Source organism: Rhagoletis pomonella, unplaced genomic scaffold (assembly GCF_013731165.1).
Source record: "Rhagoletis pomonella isolate Grant_MI unplaced genomic scaffold, Rhpom_1.0 Rhpom_scaffold_00004, whole genome shotgun sequence".
Taxonomy (NCBI): Eukaryota; Metazoa; Arthropoda; class Insecta; order Diptera; family Tephritidae; genus Rhagoletis; species Rhagoletis pomonella.
In genome coordinates this window covers 51072084-51095705 of record NW_023458558.1, presented here as the reverse complement: position 1 = coordinate 51095705, position 23622 = coordinate 51072084, and the positions used below count along the sequence as shown (strand labels likewise).

The following is a 23622-nucleotide window of genomic DNA, read 5'->3' as shown; positions in this document are numbered from 1 at the left end:
ATATATGTGTATATTTTTTATATGCTTTTTTATATTTTTAGTCCGGAAATACTAAAAAACAAAATAAAATAAAAATATATTTTTTTAAATGGCGTTTATATAAAATTAGTTTTAAAACTGGTTATAGTATTTACGTCGCATAAAAGGCATTCAAATTATGTTGAAATAAGCATCAATAATTTTTTGATCGGTTAAATTTTTTCTGAGATATTAAACACATAAGAAATAGATTTAGAGTAACACTTTTTCTTAATATTATTATCTCATGTCACACATATGATAGAGAATCGAATATTGCTTACAATAGCTTATTTCGGTAGCTTATTTTCTAGGCTTTCCAACTATATATAATTTATATTGGGTGTGGCAAAAGGATTACACGTTTTTCTTCATGGAACGCACTCGGGTCCGCCTTGCATTTTTGTCGGCAATAACACAAGTTTATAGAAATGAAAAAATGCTCTGACCCGCGACATTTTTGTAAGGAGATAAGAAATTTAGGAGCTATACATTGATTTATCGACAAGTTTGCATAACTTTAACAAAAGTTTGAAAAAAAAATTTCTTTCACTACACACATGTGAATAGCTCCTGTATAGCTCCCAAATTGCTTTTCCAATTGAATAGTCTTGGTAACACATAGGATACAAAATTTGGAAGCCTTTACTAATACAAAAAGAAATTAAGATTGGCCAATTAAGTCCAAAGGAAATTGCAATCAAGTGAGTGCACTGTCCGAAATTTGGTCATATCTCAAAGACTTTTCATTCTAATTTCGTATTCGGATTCAGCGGAAAATTCTGAGTGCATTTTTTTCTGATCCCAAAAACGCGAAATTTGGCTAAATCTCAAAAACTGTTATACCTTCGTCTGTTCTGATTTCGTATTCCGATTCAACGGAAAATTCTTCATAGCAACTCAGACAAAAATATTGCGGTTGGCCAACTGCGTCCTAAGAAAATTATAATAAAGTGGGTTAACTAACTTTCTTCAGATGTCAAAAATCCGAAATTAGGTTATATCTCAAAAACTGTTCTACTCTCTTACATTTTAATTTCTTATTCGCATTCAGCGGGAAACTATACATTAGGACGCATATAAAAATGTCGCTGTTCAGACACAATTTTTTAATTTCTGTAAACTTGCGTTATTGCCGACAAAAATTCAAGGCGGACCCGGGTGCGTTCGTACCGATTTTGGCGGACGATTTTGAGAAAATTGTCCCGCTGAATATTTTTTTTTTAATGGAGAGGTATGTGTTCCGGTTTTACATATTTGTACCGAATAAGTCCCTTGTTTTTCAGTGTTCTATTTATTAATTTCATAAGAGTCTCCCTGTACTCTGGCCCAAAAACCATTTTTCGTACAAACGTGGCAGTATTTACGTTATCACAAAGGACATGGGATATAAGAAAGCCATAAACATAGCCAACATCCTTGTTTTCTATGATCTTTAGTTATGTTTTATTCTGTCTACCTAGTGCTCTCGCTATAATGTGTAATTTTTTTTAAGGTCTTTATAATTGTTTGTTAATTTTTTTTTAATGAATTTAGTAAAATTATAAAAAAATCGAAAAAAAAATCATGGATATAAAAAATATAAGCTGTAGATACAGTGACGGAAATATAAATAGGTAAGAGACATTTTAGCATTCGATTATTTAATGTTTAGTATTAATGATAATTATTTTTTACGAAAGGATAGCTCGTTATCTAACAAATACGTGGTCTTTCAAACTTTGTACAAAGGTGAACAAAATTCGACAAAAATGTATCAATATTTTGAGCTTTTTAATTAGATTTCTTAGAAACATTATGAGTACCGTTTATTATTAGTAAATTTTTTGTGGAAAGGGTTGCTAAATTTTAATTTAGCCTTTTATATATTTTTTGTATTCTTGCGCAAAATAATTTTGATAAAGCTGAAATCAACGTGAGAAGTTCTATCGAGCCACGTTTTCGGTTTTGCATATCCCAAAACGTTGGCTGTGGACAATATTATTATTTTTTTTTTTAACGTCTGGCAACACGTTTTTACTGGCACGTCAGATATCAGCTGATAATGGTTAAGGCGGAAAACCGAAATTTAATTAGTCTCTATGGCTATGGTTTTGGTGGGCGTGGAAGTGATCCGACTTTGTCCATCTTTCCAATTTTAGTTTACCTCGTTCAGACAAACAATACAAATGGGATCTTGCACTATGCGCCGCCGCCCCAACCACCACACTAGATCGTTGCTCCGTCTCGCCAGTCTCCGAAACCCCAGCGCCGTCTTCGAAAGAGATAACGTTCCAAAGCTGGACGAGGCCTAATTGACGGCCGGGGATTTACCAGAGGGAGTTTCGTTGCCACCTGCAAGCCCAACCACAGCCGCAGAGCTCGTCAAGGAATTTCCGGTGTTATTCTTTTTCTTCCTCCACTTCAGCCAATTGCCCTTGTCACCCTGTCAGGCTGCCGGCTTACGAACATTTTTAACAATTAAATTCTGATAACTATGAATAATTTTAAACTACCGAAAAGTTTTCGAGTGCGAGTTAAAGGCCGCTTCAGTTTTTTTTTTGTTTTTTGTTTATTATTTAAAGAGCGGAAATACAAAATAAGGTTTTTGAGCTCATGTGTTATCCCATAAGCTTCAAAATGTTGCGTAGAATACTTAAAAGCGGCAGGTGCCACCAAAACTGTCGATTTGCTAATCGGTTTGAGACTAATTCGCATAGTTTGCATGCCAGTCTATGCACTAAGTAAAGACACAACCAAAACTTAGCTAACCACCGTGTGGCGGCGCTAAAAGCAATTAAGGAAGCGAAAGCAGAGAGTGTTAATTTAATGAGAAGACGCAAATGTTAATTAGCATTTTTTCAAACACCAATTTGAAATTTTAACTATTAGTGAAATGAAGTGAGAAGTTTGTGGCAAATTTACAAAAATTAGCTTCCGAAGGTGATGCATATTTGCAAATTTACGCGGCCAGGTAATGGGCGCTGTGGTGCATGCAAAAAACACGCGGTTTGTTTTTTCTTCCAACTTTTTGCGCTGATTCATAAACCAGTGGAAAGTGTTGGATTTTTTTAGTTGTTACATTTTATTTTATATTTTTTCTTGTTTATTAAAACACTAGCTTATACCCGCGGGTTTCACCCCGCGCTTTTATACTAATATGAAAAATAATTTAATGATGTTAGATTTTATTGCTGTGCCCATTTCGTTATAGCTCGTTATTTTTTAAGCCAGTTAAGGTATTTAGGCCGTTTAATCTATGAAATTATAAAATCTCGTCTGCGCGCTAGATACACGAAACATGTCAATCCCTCTTAATTTACCTTAAAATGGTTCCAGGCATACGACGCGTGAACGTGTAACCTTCTTGGAGGTGCCACGGAGAGTTCTAATATTTCCAAATCAAATTTAGTAGCTTGGCCTTAATAAAATACTACTTCTCATTACTGTAGCAAATGCCTCAAGAGAGCTTTACATTATAAGGCCGAACCAGGCTCTCCCTTTTCCATTTAATTTATTCTGTCAGTACGGCACTTATAAAATAAATCTCCATAACAAATTTAAAATACTTCGAGAGATTTTCTATCCTTCCAGAGATATGCATTAAGCAGTTTTTAGTATGTATGGGAGGCGACATGCCTCCTTTTTTAATAACTCACATTTTTTCCATGAGCAATTGATACATTTTGCATACATAACTCCATACCAAGTTCTTTTTCTAAAAAGAAATATTTTTTAAATGCTACGCATAAGGGTTTTAGACACTGGAGCAGTTGGATCATTTTTTATTTGAAAACTGATGACGCCATTTCAGTCAAAGGTGAGCGCTTCAGAGGCATGATTAACGATTTTTTGTGGCCGGAAATTGAAGACATGGACTTGGAGGATCTTTGGTAATCGCGATGTCAAATGACCACCTCGGAGCTGAGCCATTCATTTGTGATATAGAGCCAGAAACAGTTACCAAGGTCTCTGGAAAACTAGGATAACAGGATGCGCTGCTGTGAAACAAGCCACATGAATTAAATATTGGAAATGCTTGCTCTTTCAAATAAACTAATAATGTAGTTTTTAAAAAGAAGCCACCTTATGGACCACCCTTTAAAAACTATTTATGTACATATATACCGCAGTAGAATATTATCCAAGCATTGTATTGGTAGGTTTTGGAAGAACGTCTTAAGGTATTCGCAATTTATTTTATTATTACCTTATTAAAATCAATTGACATACAAAATTACAAGCGATAATCGTAATTTAACGTTGCAATTACAAAAGTGATTACTGTGACTATCAAAGAAATTATGATCTACATGTACATATGTATGTATATGTTTCTACATAATATGTATAGAATACTTAATTTTCTCCAATTTAATAATTTTGTGGGCATGTAATGAATAAATTAGCAAATTTTCCGTTATTTGGTTCGTTTTTACTTACAAAGTAATTTTCCATATGTATACATATATAGTAGTTATATCTTAGTTACACATTTTTTAGTTCTTATACAATTACATATATATAACACTTTCGACTACAGCACTAGCCATGATGCATTCGTTTTTTCTTACTATATTTAAACTTAAAGCTAATCAATGGAACATTTGCAAACTTTTTGCAATACAAAAAAAAAATATCTAAATCTAAATCAAGGCGTATTTAACAAGGCGGAATTAGCCGTATATAAGTAAAAAATTACACTAACAAATTATGCGCAGATATCCATATTGTCATTGGTATGAGTTACAACAAACACATCATTTTAACGCAATGCCCTCGACGGCGAAAAACTCAGCTGTCGCCTCAACACCACCTTGATCTAAATATTTTTATTACTTTCGATTTCTTTCACCTTAGCGATATTGGAAGTTGTGCTATCTTCGGCATCCGAATCTGTTTCCGATTCGGATGGAACCTCTTCAATACGATCCGGAAGCTTATGAGTGCTTGTCTCGGGTAGAGTGAGCGTCAGCAGACCAGCCACAATAACGCAGCAACCGCAAATGGTTGTTGGAATGTACCAGCCGATCATGCCCTATGTAGGAATTATAAAATAATTTCAATATTTTTTTATTTTCACAACTCCAACTTCATGACTTACCAGCACATCCACGACATAAGGCGCTGAAATTGAGCCCACATGTGCCCATGTTGAGCATGTGCCCAATGCCGAATTCCGTATTTCGGTGGGATACAGTTCGGCGGTATAGAGTGTGACAATGGAATATGTGGCGCTAATGCCGAAACGACCCAACATTGCAAATGAAATTATCCAAGCGGTTTGATCTATAGTGAAAAAAAGAAGTGTTAAATGTACATTAGGGCGGATCATTTTATTTTTTTACTTTGGGCGGATTCTTCGTGTAATTCTAAGCAAATTTGCCGAAGAAATCAAAGGGTCTAAAATCAATTTGGAGTTTAGCAAATTGCGAAAATAGGTTTCGAAAAAAATCTGAACCTTTTCGAAAAAATCTCCCATACAAATTGACCCGCACTAATGTACAAATGTATTTTCATAGTGTCTAGAAAACGTATTGTCTACCTGCGGGCACTGCTAGCACCATTAGTAACGCCACTCCGGTTAAAATAAATAGCGACACTGTAGTTGGACGTCGTCCTGTGTAGCGTAACATTATGACTGGCACCAAATATGATGGCAGGTCGACCATGCCGGTAATGGCTACATAAAGATATCGGCTTACCGATAAATTGGCGGCATTAAGCGCTGAAAATATCAATTAATTTATATGTAGATGAGTGAAAAAAATACGTTAAGGATGTGGGGGGAGCACAAAAACTTACCCGTTACATAGTAACTGAGTGACGTAACACAGAACATAAAATACGAGGTAAAGATGAGACGGCGCACTTTCCAAGTGCCAAACAGTTCATTGAATTGTTTGAGGGGACCTTCTTTCAGCTTGGTCCAAAGTGAAAGTTCCGGTTCAGGCAGCGCTTCCTGGATTAAGAGATAAATGCTAATTTAAAGGCTGATTTAAGTAACAATTGTTTTCTAATTTTGGCTTACTAATAATAATTAAAATGTGTGTCCTGATATTACAGAAATTGAGGTATGAGAAGCTTTTTCAAAATACACTCGGTGGTTTGGCTGACTAAGGTGGACCCCGCTGTTAAAAAAAAAAACCTTTCCTAATTTAGATCCAGGAATGGAACCCAGGCCCTACGAAGTTGTAGCACGGAGAACGCACTTCTAATCACTCAGTGCCAGTGACATTGGCCTACTTTCTATGATTATTAAGCCTCATTTTGATAAATCCTCATATATAGTATATTAGATAAGGTTAAAGTGGCTGGCCCGGACAGGACGCATTTGGACAATTAGGAGATTGCCCTTTGTAATACACGAAAAAACTTAACGGATGTCATTGGTTCAGTGGACGAAACGCCGCGAGCCGATTACGAAATTTCGAATGCTTGAGAGCTCACCAGGGTCAGTCAGAAAGTGCCTGCCAAAATGTTGCCACCTCATTATCCTCTTGACAGTATGACTCTTGACCAATAGCGAGAGCTTAGGTTTATCAAGCATAAGGAGCTCCTTTGACCGCGCCCGGTCCACTGCAGGCCACAAGTATTTTGCAACCCGGTGATAGCATTTCAAGGCCAACCAACGCAGTTTACCGCAATAGCACTGCGGCCCAGCACTGAAGTGAGCCTGCTGGATTGATAGAGGGGCCAGACATTCCTTCACCGCCGGCTGGCTTTCGGAGCACACGCTAACCTCCCTATATTATGTCCCACACTCTTCAGTAGTGCGTCTATAGCTTCCTTGATTACAGATATTTCCGCCTCAAAGACACTACCGAAATTCGAAAGCCTGAACAGAGTGTTGATGGAGGGCTCCCAGCATAATACCCCTGAACCAACCCTACCTTAAAATTTTGATCTATATGTGAAGAAGCTCACTGCTCACTTCTTTCAGTAACCCGGCTCCGCCTATTCCTTCCTTGAAGATAGAGAAGGAGCTGCTGGGAGCCATTTCGGAGGAGTTCGACATGATGAAAATAAGTTGCCTTTATTCCGCAATATCTGAATTTGGTATTCCCGCGAAACGTGTATGGCACAATGACCAACACTATCTGCTTCACAGGATCAGCAAATACCTCTAGTTTCATCCGATGTTTCTAATTGGCACCAGCCAGAAGGAACGATTTTCGTGCTTTGTTTATTTTAAAAATTGTCCGGTAATTTGTTTGACCCCAAAATTTGTCGCCACCATAAAATCAGTTACCAGAATAATAAGGAATATGCTTTCACTTCCATTGATGTATAGAAAATGAAAATTTGTTAAGATATTCATATGACTGGCTGGTTTTTAAATGAAATGTGAGGCACCCTAATGTGCACACATTGTGTATGTATAGTAAATATGTATGTATAAATATATAATGTCTAACATGGTCCTGAAATAGTCGCAAACTATGCCGAAATGGTCCTGAACTATTTCCGAAATGAACCCGAACTAGTTTTTAATTAGCTTATTAGTCCTTAAAATGGTTACGCGCTAGTCCCAAAATGGTCTTAAAATAGGACTAAACCAGGCACGAAATGGTCCTGAACTAGGCTCAAAATGATTCCGAACTTTTTGCGCTATGTTTACGAAATAGTCTTGAACTAGTCTCGAAATTCTGCAGGACTACTCATAAAATGATCCTTTAATAGTCCCGAAATGGCACTGAACAGGTTCCGAAGCGTTCCCAAAATGATCGCGAACTAGTCCAGAAATGATCCTGAAATAGTCTTGAATGGGCCCTAAAACGATCTCGAATTGTTACCGAAATGGTCCTAAACTAGAAGTGAACTAGCCCCGTAATGGTCCTGGCCTAGACCAGAAATATACACACAAGAAACAGTTACAGGTTTTCGGCTGGGTTAACCCAAAAAAAAAAATATCAACAATTTTTTGAAATTGCTTTGCAGAAATACTTTACACAGGGGTGTATGGCGAACTTTTTTTTGTTTGCTGTAGAACCGATTGTACATACTAATGTATGTATGTACATTAGGCTGCCTCACTCCCCATACAAAAAAAAAACGGTACTTGTTTCCATTGAAATTATAAAATCTATAATATTCTAAGACTTCTACCCAAAATAATTCGGAAAAATATGTATTAAGATTTACGTGAGCTGGACCCATTTGAAAATACCTCCAAAAATGGAGTCTTTTATGAAAAAAAAAAATAGTTTTTTAAAGTTCTTTAAAGGTGCAGGCTTAAAAAATCTGCATAAAAATATTAAACAAATTTTTCCAACGGAATCAAAATAATGCAACTTTTTATGGTGATGCAGTATAATGTACCAAGATATATGTACATCTGGATTATGTTTTTTTTTTTCAGCCACCAAGTGACATCAGGGTATTGTGTATTTGTTGAGTGTTTTAAGAATTATCGTTTCCTGCTCCTAAATACATAATATGTACATATGTAGTATTGTACTTATGTATTGTACATACATAATCAACCTTATTCATGAGAACTTACAGCTTCCTTATCGGTGATAGCCTCAATGGATTCTTTCTTCACTTCATAATGGCACTTTTGCTTGAATAATATTCTGTAGGCTTGATCGTAGCGTTTCTTCGTTATAAGCCAACGTGGCGATTCATTCATTAGGCTGAACACAGCGTGCCAAATGCAAAGCAACAACGAAACAACACAACGACAGTGGGACGCAGCAGCAGCATTTCCAGCAATCACGGTCAACAAACAAAGGCATTAATGATATTAAAAGAAAAATAAAAGAAATATTAAATTTTGGCAATTTGCAAAAATCAAAATCGTAATGGAGTCAATGAATGAAATTTTAACAATAGAATATTAAAAAAAAAATAACAAAACAAATCGGATTTACCAGTCAATGAATGAAATGTTAACAATAAAATACATATTAAAAAAAAAATAACAAAGAAAGTCGGACTTACCAGCAATTAAGAATCAACAACAGCGCTGGAACTGTGAGCGTAAGCTGAAGATAGCGCCATTGTGGCACAAGATATGCAGCGACGGCTAATAAGATCATGCCAATCGGATAAGAGGCCGAAAAAGCGATTGACATCCAGGAACGATGACGCAGGCAGATATTTTCCACAACTAAAAGGTAATCAATTTCATGTGTAATGCAGTTACTTGTATAAGAGTTATTATAAGCAATTGTTATTTACTCATTGTGAAAGCAGGATAAAAAAGGCCCGATGACGCAGCACCCAAACCGAAACGGCCGGCTAAGAAGAGTTCATACCAAGGCGAGAATGTGCATAAAAGGCTGGCGACTATAAAAAAGGCAGCGCCCAATGTGAAGGAAGCCTTGCGCCCAAATCTTTAAAGCAATGCAATAATAGTGATTTTATTGTAGCATAACTTCATACATAATTACTAAATATGTACATATGTATATACTTACTTATCCGCTAAAACGCCGAAAGAGAAGGAACCAAAAAATTTTCCTAAAGAAAGTGCCACCTGTGCTGAGGTGCGTTGTATGGCACGATCGCACACCAAATCCCATTCGGCCACGAATGTGGTCTCGGCATCTGAATAAGCGTAGACGCCGTGCGAGGTGCAACGTATTTCCGCTGGCAAAGCGAGCGCTGCATTGTTGGACGTGTAGTTGAGTGCATCTTCGTAGGACAGTGTACTCAGTTTCGCGTAATCATAATTCCATATCGTACAACCGCCTGTGTTGAGATTTTTTTGTGATATATTACGTTGTTGCTCAACCGTCCAATTTGTGGATTGAAGATCAGCGACCGCGCACCACTGATCGTCCGGCAAGTGCCCCAGCAGTGTGTATGAGGCGACATGAAAGCCATTGAGAATATTTGGTGTTACGCAGAGAAAGAATAGTGACCTGTAAGCGAGTAAAATATAAAAAAAATGTTTAGAAATGAAGACTTAATATACAATACACACTTATTTATAAATGAGTGAAATGAAAAAATGGAATTATTAAAGAGAAAGTAAAAACTTCTTAGGAAGGCTATAAAATGAAATATTTAATAGGCTCGCGGAATTTTGATCCATTCATGCTATCACTAAACTAAAAAAAAAAATGTGTCAATATACGTACCTGGATTTAAGTACTAATTATAAGTATGTATGTAGATATTTAGTGTATGCAGTTTTCCACGTGAATTATAAAATTTATAATATCTTAAAGCTCCTGCCAAAATTGTTCGGAAAAATATTAAGATTTACGTGAGTTTGTTATAAATAAAATTATTATTTTTTAATATTTTTTCTAAAAAATCCTCTCAGATGATAGAACAGCTTAAGCTTAAAAGGTGAGCATAAAAATATTTACAAATTTTATCAACGCAGTCAAAAAAATTTAGTTTTTGGAAGTATTTTCAAATACATATGTACATAGTATGTAGTAGTAAATTTGTTCAAAATATTTGGCGAAAATCTTAAGATATAATAAATTTTATAATTCCAGTGGAAATCCGCAATTTTTTTTTTTTTGTGATGCACCCTAATGTGCACGCATTGTTTTCTCATAAAAATCCATTTCAACGAAATTCTGACTATGAAATCTCATTGCACTTATGTATATCACACGAAGTACCAATAGAAATTAATTAGCTTTACGCTAATTACGTTTACGCTTTTAGCGATTATCTTCTATTAACATTGTCTGGGACTTTTATTAGTTAAACGGTTGTTTATTTCCTGTTACAATTTCTTTGTACTTTTCACGAACATTTCAAGTGCAAATTAGTTAAAATATTTTTATTTTTTAGCGCAAATCTTGGCGTTTTGAGCGTTAGAGCCGAATACTGATATGACTGTCAGAGTATGTACCTTCAATACCGCTTCTGGATGCTTCGTGTCGGCATAATTTGAATCTACGTACTCAAGATCATAAAAGTAGCTCACAAATTAAAGAAAGTTCAATCGAAGTTTTGGATTTAATTCGAAATTCGATACCACAATACAAATTTCCAAAGAATCTTACAAATATAACCTACTCGGGTAGAAGAAAATGCTAGAAACATGTCGAATTTTATGCCGATGTCGGTATTATCGAGTACTAATCGCCAATATAATGTAAGCAAAATTTTTTTTCAAAATTTTGTGTGCATTTCTGCTTCAAAAGGAAAATTCTGAAAAAAAAATCGCTTCGATTATTTTCGCGGTTAAGGTACGATATAAAAAACAATATTCGGTTGAGCCCTGCTGAGCACCCTCTAACTTCCGTTAGGCATGTCCGCATATTGACCCTATACGATGCCCAGGCTACTTGGCTTTCTGAAGTAAACGATATAAACCTTTGGATTAAGAATCTCCTCGGTTGCACCGGCTACCTTTATTAAAGCTCCTGCCATGGCAGTATTGTTGGCTGTATTTTCTGTAACAAATACTCAAGCATTACATCCCTACATCCAACAGCCATCTGGTTTAAAATAGCGCTTCACAAATCGCTTTCGTTTGTCCCCAACTTTCTCGAGTTTGAGACCACTTGGATTGCACAGCATCAGTATTTTTGCGAAATTCCAATCGTCGTAACATGAGCGAAGATGGCTTTTGTTATTGGTGCAGTTGGTCTTGAGAGTGACCTGATTTTCCGAAGGTATTTAAATTTACTGAGCGATTCCTCTTTTCACCACCACGCTTAACGACACGTGTGTTCTAACTTGCCTCTAGCCATTTGTAGCAGGAATATTTGAATTTGTGCTATCAAGATTTGATTTAATTTGGCTGCTTGAATTTTTAACCATTTCAACCACCGCCATTTATTCATCGAGTGCTTCTTTAAGGCCGCTGACTGCTGCCCACTAATAGCTGCAGCAGAGATGTTTTGTTTTTTTGTTTTGGTTTTTTAATTCAAGTATTTTCCATAAAAATTCTACGAAAAATGTAGAAAAAAGAGACCGGTACTTCGGAATGGCATTCTTAAAACGTGTGAAGAGTTTTCATTTGTTTATTCTAAGGATACCAAAGTAGATTAAAGATTTTCTGGCGTTATTCTCCTCGGGACCCGAGTTTTCAGGGGCCCGGATTTTTCCGAAAATTAGGTTGAAAGGTAAAAATGTTTTGATATGTTAATACAATTTTTTAAAAAATGTGTGATTAGTACCGGACCCAGATTTTCTCTCGGCGGCTCTGTGCCTACCAATTATTTCATACCAAAGACCTCAACAAACAACAAATCCCACACGATATTCCCAAGCCACAGTGATTGGATTCGACGAGATATTTAGTGCTTGAAGTCCATAGCTGTTTTTATATGTATATGGATCAAATATCAAAACGTTTTCCAGGCAGAAACGTTTGCAATTAAGGAAATATGCGAAATCGCAGATGAACATTTGCTCAGATAGATTGGCGACCGAAATTCACTAACCGAAAGCTACGCAGATATAGAGCTGTACAGGATCGTGTAGGATAACCAGACAGATGTAGATTACCTACGAGCCACTTCAAACTGGGGTGATATTAGGAAAGTTCAAGGAAAATACAAACAGGTTCACAGCTGTCCTGTCTTCAGAGGACTCGGACCGGTGGCTGTGCATGTCGAGCTACAAGGACCCAAACTCTAAAGAAGCAATAACATCTCTGCGAGTGTCTGCTCCCTACAAGTGTCAGGCTATAGACACTGATAATTATTCATTCAGAATACATATTACAGAGTGCAGCCATTCTTCGAATACGTAACAATACAAAAGTTTTCTTAAAGAAATTTGGAAATAATATCGTCGAAGGGGGAAAAATATAGGAAATTATGGAAGTTTCAGATTTATTTCACTTATGTCGCACATTTCCCGTTGTATTCTTAATAAATTTATTATATCTATCTAAAAACTCCAAAGGTCTCACTTTGCCTTCCTTTTTCTGTGACACAATTCTCATTCATAGGTAATTGTAACAAGAGACCTTATTCCAATTATCAAATTATCTCATTAAGAAACCACATATCTAAAAAATTAAGCCGATTTATTTTTGCTACGATGCAGAGTACCGCATCACTATGCTAAAGTAGCTGTGCATGTACTTATGTACGTATGTATATACATATGTATGTATATATAAAATTACATTGTACATTTAGTTATGCCCTGCGTCCTACTAAGTTAAAATATATGTAAATCAAACAGTTCAACCTTGACGTGAAATGAAAGCTAATCAGCGCTGATTGAATCAGTATTCTAATATTTAAAACGCAGATAAACACAGTCAATTCCAAAACTGGAAATTCAGTTCTAACCAGAGGTTATCTGGCTAAGCCTAACTTTAAGATTAATTAATCCAGTGTGCATGCAATAAAAAAGTAAGTCTTAGTATTGAGGGCGAAGATCAAGTACATACACCCGCATTTCATCAATTGCGATGGTTGGTTATTGCCCGCCCAATCAATCATTTGCATACCTCAACTTTTACATTACGAGTTTCTTAAATCACATGCATATATAATACATAAATATGTACACATGTACGCATACTGTATTTTGAGAATAACACACAATATTTACATACATATGTATGCAATGAAAAGTCTCCATCCATATACATACACACATGCATATATACATATGTAAATAAGAATACAAAGTATTCTTAAATACAAAGTATACATTGTAGCTACTATTTTATGCGTAAACGAATTATTTATTATTCACCGCCAGTAACGAATATCCATGTGACTGGAATGCAAATTGAAGCGGAAAGGTGTACATACATTAGACCGTACCACTTTAGATGGAAACAAAAAAAGTTAGTCGAACATCTGAATATAAAGTATTTTTGAAAGACAAATTCGCCTTTTTACATTATTCGGTGGCACCGTCATTCGGCAATACATTTTTTTTTTTTTAAACAGTCCTACCAAGGCACATGGAACAGGTGGTATCAGTAGAGCAGCTGATTGGATTTTTTCAAATTATTTGTTCTCGAATAGGTCGAAAATTTTTTTTTTACTCTCACCCAAATTCTAAATTGTTCAAATCTATTTGCATATGAAACCGTTGTTCATACAAAACAAGCGATTGAATAGCAGCTTTTGGTACGTTCGCCCAACTCAGCAGCACAACCGCTGATTACTGGGTCTTGCAATGGATGGGTCAGCGCTTCGAGAAGCAAACAAATTTACCAAGAATGAAATTTGCAATAGTTTTTATATTTTTCAATTTAAATCTTTGATTCTTATTTTTTGTTTTGTTTTGTATTTCACATGGGAGGCTTGTATTTAGAAGAAAAAAATCAGAACAGTTTTTGACACTTTCGATACTAGAAGCAACAAAAAAATACACGCAAATGTTGTTTTTTCTCTAATTGAGCCTTGAGTTCTACTGGAATAATCGAAATTCTTTCTTAATAAAAGTTTAATGACTTTCGGCGAGATTAAATTTACTGGTATTAGGGTGATACTTTAGCTGTTAGTTAGGTGATAAGAACTGGAGGGCTGCGTGAATGGTTTTACTTTTACTGTACAGTATTGCACACTTCAGTAAATGCAGTGAGGTTGTTCACGCTTGCCTGGTTATCAGCTTATGTGGTTATAGTTTTTATTCAGTTCGCAACAATAAAATACACTACACAATAATAATTTTTAGCCAGATATCCTGATAAACCCAACCTCAGTAATGAAGCAAATGCACTTGACAATAAATGAAGTGAAAGTGAAGTAAGCGGCTTGGTCGCAGTCAAAACAAATATATACTGTAGTGTCGCTGCTGACGATCGTTACTGCAATGACAGTATTTGTTTGCCTACTGCAAATAGTGGTTTACACTAGAGATGGGCACGGGCCTAAATTTTTAGGCCCGGCCCGGCACGAATGCAAAATCAACTTTCAAAAACACGCACGAGCCCGCACGTTAAGAATTTTAGTGGGGCCCGGCCCGGCACGATGGGACACGTCCCAGCCCGGAAATAAAGAGCCAACCTTTCTTGTATGCCTACATACATATGTACATATTTTTAATTTTGTGTTTATGTATGTATGTATATATTTACTCAAGCGAATCAATTTTTTACATAAAAGATTTTTATAATATATTTTCTGAGAAGTAGAAAAAGTGGAAGGTATTTTATTTACAGATATGTGACCAAAACTACTATGGGCGGGATTCTACCAATTTTTTTTTTTTTTTTGTATAGAAGTATAGAAACAAATTTGTAGTATTAGCAACGGCCTTTTTCATACTTATTCGTGCTTTTATGAAATTTTACTGAACGCACATGCACGCACGTGTTCGTGCTGACAGCAAATATTCCGGCCCGTACCCGCCCCTGCGTAAGCCCGGCCCGTGCCCATCTCTAGTTTACACCATAATGCAATAATACAAGGTGGTATCAGTTGTGATAGTACAATAAGAAGAAAAACGGGAAGAAATTAATCCCCATTTGGGGGAAAAATATAAAATTTCATATTTTCTTCTAAACAAAATTTGCTTTTTTATAGTATATTCGTAATGAAATGAAATAAAAAATAACTGGCTGCCAAGATGAGTCGATCCTCCACTCAGGTGCCGATATGTAAATATATGCAATTTGTTCAAGCGATTTTGAAAGCTCACTTTGATGGTATTTCAGGAGTGTAAACATTTTGTTTTTCAACTAAAGCGGTTGTTTTTCTATGACTTCTTTATTTGCTATCTGATTTCTATAGATAACTTATTTAGTATTCAAAATCGCTTGGAACAAATTGAACTTTTTCGGCCCGTACAGCGTGATTCGGTCTAATGTACATACATACTTTGTGCATAAATCCACGAATCGGACATAAAAATCAGAACAGCCTTGTCACGACTCACGTGAAACAGCTTTAGCAAGCAAGCAGCTCGAAGTTTTTTAGCTAACACTTGTAGAAATATGTAGATATTAAGGCTATTCATTCAAACGCCTTAAATAATACGTAAATTTAACAGTTTACACGCAGGACTGAACTTCGATTTACTAATGCTGATTATTTTTAGTAAGTTATGATAAGTTAAATATATAGACTAGATTAGTTTTACGAAAGGGGGAGGTCACCTATTTACCGCGACCGAGAACGATCTGTTGTAACATACCTCTGTTAGGTTACACGTCTTCTTTGATCCGCGTATTATTCACAAATCTTGCGTGGTCCTTTGGCTGGATGCCGTTTAGATCATGTTTTAAATATGGTGATCTTGGGAAGCAAAGTCTCGGCCTAAGGAATTCTTCACAAAATGTGCTCTACTGTCTCCTGTTCTTCGAGAAATAACCTGCACTGATCAGATCGCAGTGGCCAGTCACCGCTTTGCTGTCAGAGTGCATGAAGGTGTGTTTGTCATCCCAATTTCTATATCCTGCCTCAAACATAGTTCAGTGGAATGCACCCGGGCCTGAATGACAGAGTTAACCCGCCACATGCCAATCAATAGGAGCCTTCTTGGTTGTTTACCAAAGAATTGTGTTTCGACAACGCGGTCAGACTTATGGCTATCTATTCAGGGTCCCATTGCCAGACTTTGAAGGCACAGGACCACAAAGCTAATGCAGTGTCCTTCCTCTTGTTATGTACATAGGTTAGAAAAATTGTGTTTTTAAAGCTTTACGAGGTTTCCATATTATACGTCGCACTTAAGCGTTCAGATGAATACCCTTATTATAAATATTTAGTAAAGTACTTAGCATGGATATGTATAAGTGTGTGCATACAAACATAAATATGCGTAGTTGATTTAAGCGCCAGCACTAGCATTGGCAGTGAACTTCAAAATTTTATAGAAACAAAATATTTTCACTGTTATGGATTTTATGCATAAAACTAATAGTTTATTAATGCAAATATGCGATGATCGAGATGTGAATAAGTAATTATTGCCGAACTTCCGACGAGGCAGTTTTCCTTGCATATTTACTTATGAACTATGAGCCATATATGTTGGCTATTAGTTAGCTTTCAAAATGTAAATCAGCTATATTTAAAACATGATTGCGTTTTTTGTTGTAATACAACAAAAATTTATTTCTTTGGAGTTAAAGTTAAGCTGCGGCTTTAAACCTTCGTTTTAAACACATGAGCATATCTCACGAGTTGTTACATTTTTCGACAAAGACGTGTTTTTGGTCCAAAACTGTGGTACACCTATCTCAGAAAAGCACTATTTTCAGTTTTTTTATAAAGTACAAGATTCCATCGCGAAATTGTATTTACATAAATGAAATCTTGTTTACACAGTATTTCTTATGCACATATATGTATACATACATATATAACAATTTTAGGATGAATTTCGAGATAACCAATAAAAATTAAAAAAATTGATTTTTAGTTTCTCAAATCATAACACCGGCGCACAAAAGTGGTGTGTGCTTTTAAGTTAAAAGTTTTAACCTACTTTAGACCCATTGAATCCAAATCTGAGATCCGTTTAACTCATACACCTCCTAAATTTCGAGTAACATACGAAAAACCGAAAAAAGATCGCCAAAAATTCGCAATTTCGTGGGCGTACGAGTCAAACGGACCTCAAATTTAGATAAAGCGGATCGAAAGACATGTTCGTAGGTCCGAAATGCAGCGTTGTGGCACAAAAAAAAATCTATAATCTCACAAAAAATTCTAAATCTTTTAATTTGCAACGGAAGCTTCTACAATATTCTTGAAGGAAATATTTTTAAAAGTTTTTTTTCTCCCCTGTAAATTTTCTACAAATTTACTTAGCAAATTTTCACTCCGCGCTACCGATATGAATGCCTACACTTTGTCCTCCAAAAATAATCAACATGATTGCTTCATTTAGAAATACATATACCATTGTTACTCTGCAAAACTGCTGCTGAACAAATGACTTTTATTAATTAATTAATTTGTATGAAATAAAATCTGAACCGCTTCCTCATTTTACGAAATAAATATTTATGTATTAAAAATAAAACAGGTAAATAAAAAAGAAGCAAATTCTATTAACAAAATTCTTTTTAAAAAATAACTTATTGGATTCTGCACTTTTTTCCTGTTTTTTTTTTTGGAGGGCATCCTAGCAAAACATATTTTAAAACTTAAAGTTTTTCTTAAAAAGATTAAGTACCATTCGTCTAAAATCAAAAATGATATACACATAAGTTATTTTGACAAAAATTCATAGATATGTGATAGCGCTTTTTTATACAAAACAATTATTATATAGGTACAAATATCGATATAAGTAGGTATCGATACTTTTGGCCCGATACTTAGTACGTATCGATTCTTTCTTTCGAAACTACTTCCAAGTACAGGAATCAATATATCCCTAGAGAAGGGAGTGACACTAAAAAGACTACTCTTGAGATTTGCTTATTATAAGTACTAGCAAATACCTTCGTGGCGCCTACAAGAATTATTGCGTTGGTCAATTCAAAGTAAGTGTTGAAAACCAAAAAATTAAATCAATTTTAAGAGCATCGACGTGGTTAGGTTTTATTTCAGCCTTCATTTGCTAATACAGTCTAAAGGTGTCCTCCTTTGCCCTGCGCTTCCGATCGAATCTCGTGCTTAGAGATTACCACAAAAATCTCAGGGTGAAGGTATTGACTTCAGCCTTTCCGTGTTGCCGGAAAGTGGGGATACGTTAAAGATTGTTTGTAAATATTGAATTTTAATTAAATTAAATTTAAAGTGAATTTAAGTAAATTAAACACTCATATTATTAATTACAAGCCAAAAAAATTAATTGCAATTATTGAGAAATAATCGATTAATCGACCACAAAAACACTTTTTCATGCAAAAATTCTAATTATCTTTTTAATTAGCCTTAAATAAAAACAAAATGAGTATTTTTAGTGACGATAATTATTTATAATTTACCCACTTTTGCAAAAACAAAAGTTTTGATAAGCGTTTTGTTGTTAAGCGGTTGCTTTTCTTGGTGGCTGTAGCACCAACTTTTGAAAAAAGGCGCTTAGCAGGCACCGCGGTACCAACTAAATTACGGTATTTCCGTAAAATTTTAGGTTGTCGATGATATTCCGCTTTCGTTCTAGGTCTTGACAATTTAAATAAAAACTCATTTCATCTTTTGGGTGACCCAAATCATCATCTTTTCGCCTTATTTTGACAGAGATTTATGAGGGGCCCAAAGATCGAACTCATTTTCTACGGATTCTAGTAACGACACGCTACCCGTTTCCATAAGATCATCTGCGCACATTATTTCATTTCGCAAGAATTTCATTGCCTATTTTTGAGTACTGAGTACTTTTGAGTTCTTCTGTGAGTACTGAGTAGTTTTAAAAGTCGGTTACTGTCGATCCTTTTGAGAATCGAGTTCGGAGTACTTTTGGTATCGATACTGTCCAACACTAATACACTGCCCCTCAGCAGAATATACTCAACTTATGCTTCAAGTTTTTACTTTAACTGTTTGGGACAAACTAGTGGCTACGTAAATGCAGTGTTAAAGCCATTTCAATTCTCAAACAAGCAACCACATTGACAATAATAATATTTGGAATTTTTGGACCTGCCTTGATGTATGTCACACAAAGGGGAGCGACCCAGAGTTTTACGTCGACTCCGAACGGCGATTGTATTTTTATGAGAAGCTGTTTTTCATTGCAGAAAAACACTCGGGGGTTTGCTATTGCCTGCCGAGCGGCAACCGCTATTAGAAAAAATTTGTTTGATTTTTTATTTTTTCGATGTTGGGTTGAACCGGGCTTGAACGCAGACCCTGCGGAATGTAGGCGCGCACTGCCAACCACTACAGCACAGCCGCCTATAACCTCCATATTACCAATACAAATTTTTTTTTCCAAAAATTGTCGCTTGCGATTTAATCGCAAATCTTTAACATATTCCCTGAAAAGTATAGACTGTACCTTAAAGGAATTTAGTAAAAGGTCAATTATTTTTAATATAATGTAATTTTTTCTATTAATACTATGAAAACTGAAAAGGGTCATTTGTCCCATTAATAACTTCAAATTATTAATTGTCATTAAAATGCTAATATAATAGTTACTGAAATAAATTAAAAAGTAACTGGGTCCAATGGCTCATATTTGGTTTTATGATAAGATTTCAACCCTTTTCACAGTCTTAATCACATAAAGTTACGGTACGAACTGCACTAGGTAAACATCCATCTTTAGCTCACTGATAGCATACAATTTTACGGGTATTAATTAAAAAAAAAAAAAGATCCAAACGTCCAAGACAAATTAGAGAACTAATGCTACATTAAAAAAAGTAATAGATACGTTGATGACTAAGCGACATAACTTAGAAAATATTAGAGAGCGGCACAAAAAAAATTTAAGAAAGTACATAAATACATATATAATATTTCTAATATATCGATAAACACAAGCATGTAGACACTGCATGATCACTCAAAAATATGCCTGAATACATTCGTATGTAATACAGTAGGGTGGTCAATTTTTTTTTTTTACTATGCGCGTATATCTTAGGAGAATTTTGGGTGTAATCCTAAGCAAATTTGCTGAAGAAATTTTTGATCTAAAATCAATTTAGAGTTTGCCAAATTGCTCATTGTCTAACAAAACCCAAAAGTCCAAATTTCAAACAGTAACAAAAAAATTTGGAAAATTCAACAAAATTTTACAACAACCACAAACGTTTCATTAATACTAGGTAGGTAATAGTAGGTATAGCCCAGCTTAAGTGCAAGTTTCAAGTGGCTAAGAATGCGCGTTGATTTTTGATAATTTCTTTTGCGGATGGTGTTATTATTTTCTTCCAAACAAAAAAAAAACATTGTCGAACAGCATGTCGAGCGAATTCTCGCGAATTCTCGCGAATAAAATTCGCTCTTACCGAAACCACAGCCTAACTTAATAAAGCAATTCACGTAGTTGCTTGCTTTTTACACATGTACATGCATACATACATATGTATGTACATACTATGCAAATATGTATTTACTTCTTCATTATTTATTTTGAGTTCATATTGATAAAAATACAAAAGCTCTTTTCCTGAAAACACTAGAAAAAGTATGTATCCACTTATTTTTTTTGCGGTTAATCGCAAGCCTTTGCGGTTTTAAAAGTTTTGACAATGAGTATTTGGTTTGCTACCTGTCTGCCTTTATAAGATTACTTTGTATGCAAACCAGCTACGGCTTTCAATAATAAGTGAATTGTAAAAAAACGTCTATTTACTTATTTATTTATTAATTTTTGTAGGTTTTTCATACATACATACATGCGTACTTATGTACATATAATTCTTTTATTTATAAATTTCACAAGTCCTAAATTTTTTTTAACGCACTTACAATTAAAAAAAAAAACAATGTAAGAGAGAGTACTGAGCCAGAGAAAGTGTCTAACAATGAGTTTGTTATTTTAAAGTCGAGTGCATTTAATGTTAAATGTACACAAAAGTTATTACATACATATGTACATAGTTGTAGTCACAAATAGAATAATGTTTTTGTTGAATCGAAACGGTGCTATCGAAATATTCGTTCATTGGCTAATTGATATAATCAAATTTAACCACATACGAATTTTTGCACGTTTTTATATCCACTTATGGTCTGGTTATGCATACTTGGCATAAACTTTAAACTGTAATTTCGTATGTACTTTGTATGTATTCCATTACCCACAAATTAGCCGAACTTTTAAAAACTTAGAGAAGTGTTGAGTTTAAATTTTGCTTCACATTTTCTTAAGTTAAATTTTTATGACACTGGTACAAATGGTTGTGCGAAGTTATGAGGCCTTTATAAGTGAGCACATGAACATACATACACACATACCCTTGTGGTCAGCTGATTAAGGCCCAATTTAAGTAGAGATTGTTGATTAACTTCAACAATTCATTTTCAGATCATACATTTAATCTGCACTTAAATGTCCAATATTAGTTGTGTTCTTTTACAAACTATCCAGTAACTTGCGAGTAACTCTTCAGTAACTTAATTTCTGAGAATTCCCTCTCATAGCATAAAAGTGCAAGAACGCAATATCAGTCATAATTTGCAAGTTTGACGAACAGCTGATTAATTTGTTGTTTATTCGCAGCTAGTTCCTAATAAAACAATATATATTATATTTAAATAGGTTTATTTTGTCCATTTCAACTATAAAAATCTCATAAACATTTCTTTTATTATTACCTTCCTTTTATGAGCTCGGAATGTAACTATGTAATATTGATGCGCCCAAAAAATATACAGCGATTTATATTCTCAAGTTACATACCTGATTACAGTACGAATGGCAATTATAATAGGGGGGTTTTAGTTTTTAAACGATAATTTTATTAGTTTCAATTCCACCCAGCAACATGCGATCAGCTGTTTTTCTCACTTGCAAGTTCTTACTAGCAAAAATTTATCCAGTAAAAACTAGCAACTTCTCCTCAAAAAGAAATGTCACTTTGTGCTCTCAATTTTCCCTTTCTTACAAGTTTTTTTGGGCACAAGAACACCAAAACGTGATAGTTATTACAAACTGGTACAAACTATCGCGTACAAGAACGCTACTTTTGGCTATTTAAATATGAGATATGCAACCCTGTATTTTAACCAAACAACCAAGATTGATAGGTAGGTGGTTTTATCAAAATTGGCAACAAGCAAATGCAACAATAATTTCAATGAATAAGCAACAGTAAAATAGCCAAAACTGGTCAAAAAGTCACATTAACTTCAAAAAAAAAAAATAGAGCCGTTGGATTACAAAATGGTAAAATGAAAAAAATTGTTGATTTCCTTTTTACTTTCCTGTTTGTTATATTCTAACTTAAAACATTTTATCACAACTCTGCAAGTCGTAAAGCAGAACATGTCGAAAAATAGCTTTTATGATTCAGCGCCATCGCACTATTATTTTTTTGAACCCAACTGTATATATGTATATGATTACACGGCTCGGCAAATAAAGTGTTCAGAGATATTTATTTCATCTTACTTACTTCCTCGAATACAATGTCAAATTGCCAAATATGCATTGCAACATAGTCGCGAACATATTTTCTTTATAATGAATGCCCGGATCAGTGATGCCAATAAAGTTTTGATAAAATCCCCTACTGCTTCTCAAGAAAGTCCCTACTTTTCCCTACGCAAATATAATTTTTCCCTACATATCTTTTTCATGCATCGAAATGAAACAAACAATCTTTCATCTTTGGCAGCAACTTACAATCTTCGTTATTCAGACTATTCAGTTTGTGTAATTTATAACAGTATAATCGCGTAAATTGTACCTAGTTGTGGAAAAATGTAATGAATGCGCGGTAGAAATGGCATTAAAAAAGCTTGAGTCAAATAAGTATGTATGTTCAAGTGCAGACAAAGTAGATAGATACCTTAAAAGCTGTACTGTTCGGTGGGTATGATCAAGCACATAGTACATATGAAGATTTAACTTGCTAACATTCGTGAACACATTGAAATAATTTCAACTCATTCATTAGATAATAATTGAATTGGCAAGTTCGACAACCATACAAGTCCAAAAGCAGTTTTCATTGTTGAGATCAAAAACAGTACAAGTGCCGGACATGCATGGTTTTTCTCTAATTTCACCGTACTAGATGCTTAGCCGTTAGCGTAGCACAGCGATAGGCAGAGAGAGCTTTTACTCTGCGTGCGTCAATACAAAATGTATAAAAAGACCATCACCGACGTAGCACAGTTGATTTCACCGGTGAAATTGTGAAAAAAG

The 23622-nt window shown here is 35.0% G+C and overlaps 1 protein-coding gene across 2 annotated transcripts in view; it reads right to left on the bottom strand.

The window, feature by feature from the left end:
- Positions 1–4492: 4492 nt before the first annotated feature.
- LOC118737745 (organic cation transporter protein) overlaps positions 4493–23622 on the bottom strand; it is a 39476-nt gene continuing 20346 nt past the window's right edge. For both annotated transcript variants that reach the window (XM_036468476.1, XM_036468477.1), the window contains exons 2-9: positions 9423–9869; positions 9184–9338; positions 8944–9112; positions 8504–8636; positions 5803–5959; positions 5543–5725; positions 5102–5286; positions 4493–5035 (exon numbers count right to left, since the gene is read on the bottom strand). In XM_036468476.1, coding sequence (XP_036324369.1) covers positions 4820–5035; positions 5102–5286; positions 5543–5725; positions 5803–5959; positions 8504–8636; positions 8944–9112; positions 9184–9338; positions 9423–9869 — 1645 coding nt within the window. In that variant the 3' untranslated portion in view covers positions 4493–4819. The remainder of the gene's footprint in view (positions 5036–5101; positions 5287–5542; positions 5726–5802; positions 5960–8503; positions 8637–8943; positions 9113–9183; positions 9339–9422; positions 9870–23622) is intronic.